At 54.7% G+C, this 6,573-nt stretch overlaps 1 protein-coding gene across 1 annotated transcript in view; it reads right to left on the bottom strand.

Moving 5' to 3' along the window:
• Positions 1–6,573, bottom strand: part of DPP6 (dipeptidyl peptidase like 6) — a 115,682-nt gene that overhangs the window by 83,187 nt on the left and 25,922 nt on the right. The window contains exon 3 of the mRNA XM_023536731.1: positions 1,250–1,370. Within this exon, the coding sequence (XP_023392499.1) occupies positions 1,250–1,370 (121 nt within the window). The remainder of the gene's footprint in view (positions 1–1,249; positions 1,371–6,573) is intronic.

Below are 6,573 nucleotides of genomic sequence, written 5' to 3'. Positions count from 1 at the left end.
GGCACTCTGACTTCCATCTGGACTTTTAGAAAGGGAACCGTCCTTTCTAAAGGACTGTGACATTGAATAGTGGCATTGCCCCCATAGTCTCCCTTAGCCTTGTGTGCACGTGGGCAGATGACCACCTCACTGCACCTCATTCGTGAAATGTCATAACGGCACTCAGCTCGGCATGAGGCCAGGAGGGGGCGGGGGGTACAGGCTAGTGCCCCCAGAATTCACGTGGGAGCCTCGATTCCCATGGCGACGGTGTCTAGAGTGGGAGCCTTTGGGAGGTGGGGCTGGCGCCCTTCAGTGTGGGTGCAGAGGCCAGAGTGTGCTCTCTGTTGCCAGCCGCATGAGCACACGGGGAAGAGGTGGCCGTCTGCAGGCCAGGAAGACACTCAGTCTGCGGTGTCTGTCACAGCTGCCTGAGCCAGTCAACTAGGACAGAGGGTCAAATGAGGGGATAGATAGCGCGGTGCTTAGCATGGCGCCGGGCACCGCACGTCCATCAATACGTGGTGGTCACAGTGTCATTAGCGTGCAGGCGGAGCATGGATGTCGAGAAAAAGGGCTTCTCGCTCAGATTTCTAATTACTCGATAAGGCACATGGCCGTGGCCAGTGGCGCCAAATAAAAGTCGGGGGTAGAACACGTCCAACGAGGCGGATGGACTCCGGACAGCGCGGCACTCGGATGGCTCCTTCTAGAAGCTTCGACCTATTATTCCTTTTCTGAGTTTCCCCTCCCCTGTCAGGGTAGGGGTCACACACCTGTGCATATTCTGAGTGTTCCCAGAAGTCACCTCCCGGTACAACACGCCTCCCAGTCCCAGCCTCCTGCCCTTTGGGGGCAGCGTGGGTCCTGGAAAGCCCCGCACACCTGGCCACCAGGTGAACGCTCAACATGTCAGTGTCTGGCTGACAGCCTGACGCTCCTTGGAGCGCCAATAGTATCTTTTTAATTTAGCAGCCCCTCAAGAAACTGGAGTTTCATTTGTGGTTAAAGACGAAGGAACAGACCCCGCCCACCGACCGCGGACCCCACCCACCAACCGCAGACCCCGCCCACCGAACGCAGACCCCGCCCACTGACCGTGGACCCCGCCCACTGACCGCAGATCCCGTCCACAGAGCGCAGATCCCGTCCACAGAGCGCAAACCCCGCCCCCCGGCCGCGGACCCCGCCCACCGGCCGCAGAGCCCCCCGCAGACCCCGCCCCCAGACCGCAGACCCCGCCCCCAGACCGCAGACCCCGCCCCCTTACCTTCATACAGCCAGTCGCTGAGGCCGTTGTAGACCACGCCTTCCTTCCCCGTGGACACCACGCGGATGGCCTGCTTGCCCACGTGCGCGCAGTAGTAGATGTTGTTTTCAAAGATAAATATCTGGTTTGGAGAGAGGAAAACCAGGGCGTTAAACAGAGAGGTGCCGGTAAACGGCACTCACGGAAAATCTATACCCAGCGGCGTGGTCTGCGTTTCCACCGCGCGTTTACCGGACTCAGCAAGGGTGGTCTCGGGGGTGCGTGGGGATCCCCCACCTCCGATATGACCTGCATTTCAGGTGGGTCAGGCACTCTGACCCCACTCCGCTTACCCAGCGTTACCGCCTACAAGACTCGGACCATCGGTCATCTGATACTTTCAAGCCCTTTAACTGCAAATTGCATTCGCCATTGAAACAATCATGTTTCCTTAGAATGAGGATTGGTGGGCTGGGAATCTGGAAATCTGGGCTTTAGTCATTCAATATTCATTAAAAATTATTAAGTGGCACCCAGTTGAGCACAATGATAAATACAGTGTGTTTTATTCTGCTTACAATCTGGTAAAAATAAACGAACAGGAAAATGTGCCTATGGGGACAGCTGGGGCTCTGGGGACACAAAGCAGGACTCCTCAACTTAGGCCAAAGGACAGGCAAGGACTCCGTGAATCACTGGAAAAAGTTTTTCATTGCGTAAAGATGCACATAACACAGAATTTACTGCCATAACTGTTTTTAAGTGCACGGCTCAGTGGCATCAGGTACCACTGCCTTGTGGTGCAGCCGTCCCTGCCACCATCTTCCGAACTGTCCATCTTCCCAAAGTGACACTCTGTCCCCACTGAACGCTCGCTCCCCTCCCCGTCCCCTGTCCCCTGGCACCACCATCTCACTCTCGTCTCTACGACTCCGACTCCTCTAGGGACCTCATGTAAGTGGAATCACACAGTTCTGTCCTTTTGTCACTGGCTTATGGCACAGCTGATGCGCACCTTCGGAACACGACGCATAATCAGACGTGGCACCGGAGCACGGAGATTCTGTCTCCACATCTTGTGGGAGGCTGGTGAAGCAGCACAATACTGAGGTAGGTGCGTCCTTCGGAGGGTCAGGCGGGGTCAGGCTTGTGTCTCTGTGTGGCTTAATTTCTAGGTGCACTGTAAATGTCACCTCTGGTCCCTCGAATGCTTTCATCGACGGGTCACATAAGCAAGCTGGACTTTCCAGCTGTGGCTAATGGGCTGGACAAGCATTTCTGCATTCAGAACTTAATGGCTGGTCCCCTCTGCACAGAGTTTGACTTTTAGCTCACTTTTTGTTTCTGGGACACCGATTATGATGGTCGGTGACATGGTCTGTGATACCCTGTGTCTGCACGAGGGGCACCGTGAGTGCTGGGCAGAAGTGTAGCTGTTCCCCGCCCACCCCGTGTGCCTGACCCTGTCACCGGGCACACCCTCGCACGGCCCTGGGCGCTATGCCTGTGGCACCAGAGAAGCTGGAGGAAGCCAGACTCTGTACCCACACTGGGGGTCCTGGCGGTGGGGACAGGGAGGAGAGGGGGCTGCATGGTCATTGGTGGACGGCTGTGTGGGACCCCCAGCAAGATCACACCTGCTGCCACCCTGCTCCCGTCCACGTTCTCTATGTCAGGCTGGGCCGCGCGTGGCGTCCTGAGGACTTTCGAAATTTTAGAATGTTCACTTGATGGACAAAAGGGAGACCCCAGGGGCGTGTGAAGCAGCCGCCCTTCCCGGGTTCCCGTCAGGAGAAACGGAACGCTGGCGGGAGTCTTGAGAAAAGCTCCCGTGGGTAGTTAGGACAGGGGACGCTCACTGGCACCCCACAGAGGGCCCAGCGACCGGCTCTGGGCTTTTCTGATGAGCAAACTGGCCGGCTTGAGCTCACACGGTCAGTCCGGCCGACTCTGAGATGGGAGACCGGGCAGCGAAAGGCATCGGGCTCTGACCACGTGTCTTCGCCTTTACTACGAACGCATGGAAGAAAGTAAAGATGCCGTCATCCCACAAACGCGCACATACACAACGTACGACTATTGAAATGAACTTGCACTTTATTCCGGGAGGGATAAACGGCGTGTGTGTGCGTGCGTGCTTGTGTGTGTGCGTGCGTGTGCGCGCGCTATTCGAAGTCCCATCCAGGCTGTGCAGTGACCGCATCCGACTTTATCCTGTGTGACTGTTTCCTGTTTCCCAGCTGATCCGCCAGCCTGAAATTCAGGACGCTCAGTTCCTCTGTCGGCTCCCGCCCGAGCCGCCGTGGGACCCGGCGGAGACTGCTCAGCGCTCTGTCTTCGGATTTTCCCATCATTCTGCAGACGACCACACCGGCCGTGCCTGCCTCGCGGTGGAGGAAGGGCGGTTAAGCCACGGGAGAGGAACTTGAGGGTTAGGAAGCACACTTACAGGTGACGCATTCGTGGCGAAAGAAGTACCACGAGCCCTGACCGCAGAGGACAGGATCCTAATGACAGGGTCTCACAGCCTCCGCCTCTGCCTTCCCCGTCGAAAGTCTGCGAAGCGTATCACATCTGATGTCCACTCCGGCCAGTTGTTACAGGACCTAGTGCCACGGGGCCGAGCTCAGTGCCAGGAAGCCTCGTGGATCATCTAAAGTCTCTCTTCTCGCCGCCTTCCTCATCCTTTCAAAACACCAACCCCAGTCGAGACCAAGCGTCTGAAACACCGCCGTGAAGACCCTGCCCCAAGGCGGCCGCCCACGCCCGGGGCAAAACTCCTCCGGTCCCTGCTCACCTTCGGAACCCCGCGTCAGGCTGGAGGGCTCCGGTGTGTTCCTTTTCAAAGCCGAGGACAAGGCCTCAACATAAAATTATGCCCCTGTGCGTCTGACAGCACATGGCCATCATAAGGTGAGATCAGGTAAGTGGACGGGGATCTCGTGTGTGCACGCGTGCACGTGCATGTGCTTGGGGAGAGTGTGGAGATGTTATGTCACGGCCGAGCCCCAGGGACCCCAGCACCCTGCCTGGTTCAGAAGAAGCCCTGCTCTGCGAGGGGCATGGGCCAGAGCCTCCCCCCACCGTCTGGACAGCTGGCTCGGTGGAGGGAGGCCACCTCTGAGCTCAGCTGGGAGCATGTGACACAGTGTTTTAATGTGCAGCCAACCCTCTGCTGTGAGCTTAGTAATCAGCACTTCTGAAAAGTCAGTGCCCTCCCAAATTTCAGCAAAACAAAAATGTTAATTAACGAAGCAAAATCTCAAACTCTTGATAATATCACAAGATGTTCATGCTGCACACTGTCACTTAGTGGTATGGCAATGTCACCTGGAGGAGACTCTGGAGAACCATACCAGTGAGGGCCTTCATTCCGGCCACCGGCCACTGGCCACCCGGCACCCACTTTTCCTCACTGGGAACCACGGGCTGTCACGGTCGCAATGTGACCGCTCCATCACAGTTCGCGTCACATTTAGAGGCTCCTGCCTCACAAAATCTCCCCTTCGAGGAGCCATATTACCAGCCTTTAATCCTTAAAAAAGACCTCGTGGAAGGCAGAAAGCAGGAAAACAGGACGATTCTCCAATGAAAGCACCACCTGCAGAAAAGGATGCTGAGTTCGGGCTTTGAGCTCCCGAGCCTCGAATCCATGAGGTGAGGGCATCTCTGCTTAGACTCTACAGCTACACCTGAATCACACAGATGATAGCCGGAAGAAAGCCCAGATTCCCAGAGCCCTGGAGAAGGAGCCCTGGGCATCTTGGTGCTTCTTCACTCCAGCCGTCTATTACATGATGCCCCTCCGAACACTGGAAAATGTCCTATGGGAATACAATCCAAGTGACGAAGGCAGCTAGTGTGTGAGGGAGGGGCACGGTGGCGATTGCAATCCCGATGGTAACGAACGGCCGTTATTCACTGAGTGCCTACTACGTCCTCCATGATTAAGTCACGATGACGCGATTTAATCGTACAGATTACTTCGGGTTCTCCCAACGATCGTGCAAAACACATCTTTTAACCATCCTCCTTTTCCGGATGAGGAAAATGGCTCCGGAGTTTCCAGGTCAGAGAAGCTGAATCCGTCCTGTCTCCAAAGTCTGTGTATTTTCAATTTGTAATTTTCTCGCCCTTTGAGTAGAAATGATTACTTCTTGGCCCGGATTCAAGACGCTATTCGATTTCTCCTGTGACATCAGCGGCCAAGGAAGGGCCCCAGCATTTACTGCGTCAAGTAAGGCCACGTGGGCATTGCTCCGGGAACATTCACGGCGTGGCCGAGAGGTCTTTCTACCCTGTTTCCAGACAGGGGAACTGAGCTGAGGGGTCAGGACATCATCCGTCCTGTGAGTGGCAGGGCTGGCTTTCGACCCCACTTGGGCTGACCCTGAGCTGGGTTCTCGCCAAAATGACAGAGGTCCCCAAAGGCTGGGCAGCCACCAGCTATCTGCAGGATTTGCCACGGTTTTGAGTATCACTGCTACTATTACTGACTTTATTTTTTTTTTTCCCATTGGTTTCCTTTTTTTTGCAACCAGTTTTCTTTTTTAGGGGAATTGTTTTTTTCCTTGTTTTAGTTGGGGTTCGGTACCCTTAGCAGGCAGGCAGGGAACAAGGACAGACAAAACTCAAGGAAGCCTTGTTAGTAATTCTGCCCAGTCGACTTAAAGTCTGGCCGGAGGCTTCCACTCCCTTTGTTAGGTTGATTGGCAGGCGGTAGGAGCTGTCAAAGACATTCTCCCAGTCCGTAGCTAACGTTTGCAAGACAATTGAAAGCAGAATAGTTTCTTTACCATATACGTCATCTCCCTTAACACTCTGTGCACGTGGCCGCTAAGATGAGGCCCAGATCACTCCATGAAGTATTGTAGCAACTTGGATGAAATTACCGAACCCCGTCATTGAATTTTGGTTCCTGAGCTGACGTTGACCGGGGCGTTGGCGCCAAAGGGTACTACTTTGGTTGAGGGCCGGTGCGACAGGAATAAAAGTGAACGTGACAATGGAAACAGCACGATCCTGCCCAGCAAAGCAACGCTAGCATCACGCTGCGTCATTTCAAAGAAGGTTTCTCGGTAAGTCAAAGAAAGGAAAATCATGGCCATTAGAGCCACGACGTGGCACAGGGCAACGAGCGTGGACGAGAAAAGGGTCTGAGCGGGAATCGTGAGCGCCCGTCACAGCGCCTGCACCTACTGAGAATTGACATGATTGCTTTTAAATCGATTGGCTTTGTAGAATTGTGGAAGTTAATTGGTAAATTATATTTGGCTTTATAAGTTATATAAGTTTATGCCTAGTTTTGCATTTGTCCCTGTTTAAGTGCCGTTTTAATGAAGCGA

The sequence above is a fragment of the Pteropus vampyrus genome, unplaced genomic scaffold (genome assembly GCF_000151845.1).
Source record: "Pteropus vampyrus isolate Shadow unplaced genomic scaffold, Pvam_2.0 Scaffold168, whole genome shotgun sequence".
Lineage (NCBI taxonomy): Eukaryota > Metazoa > Chordata > Mammalia > Chiroptera > Pteropodidae > Pteropus > Pteropus vampyrus.
The sequence above is the reverse complement of the archived record's forward strand: the minus strand, read 5'-3'. Positions and strand labels throughout refer to the sequence as shown.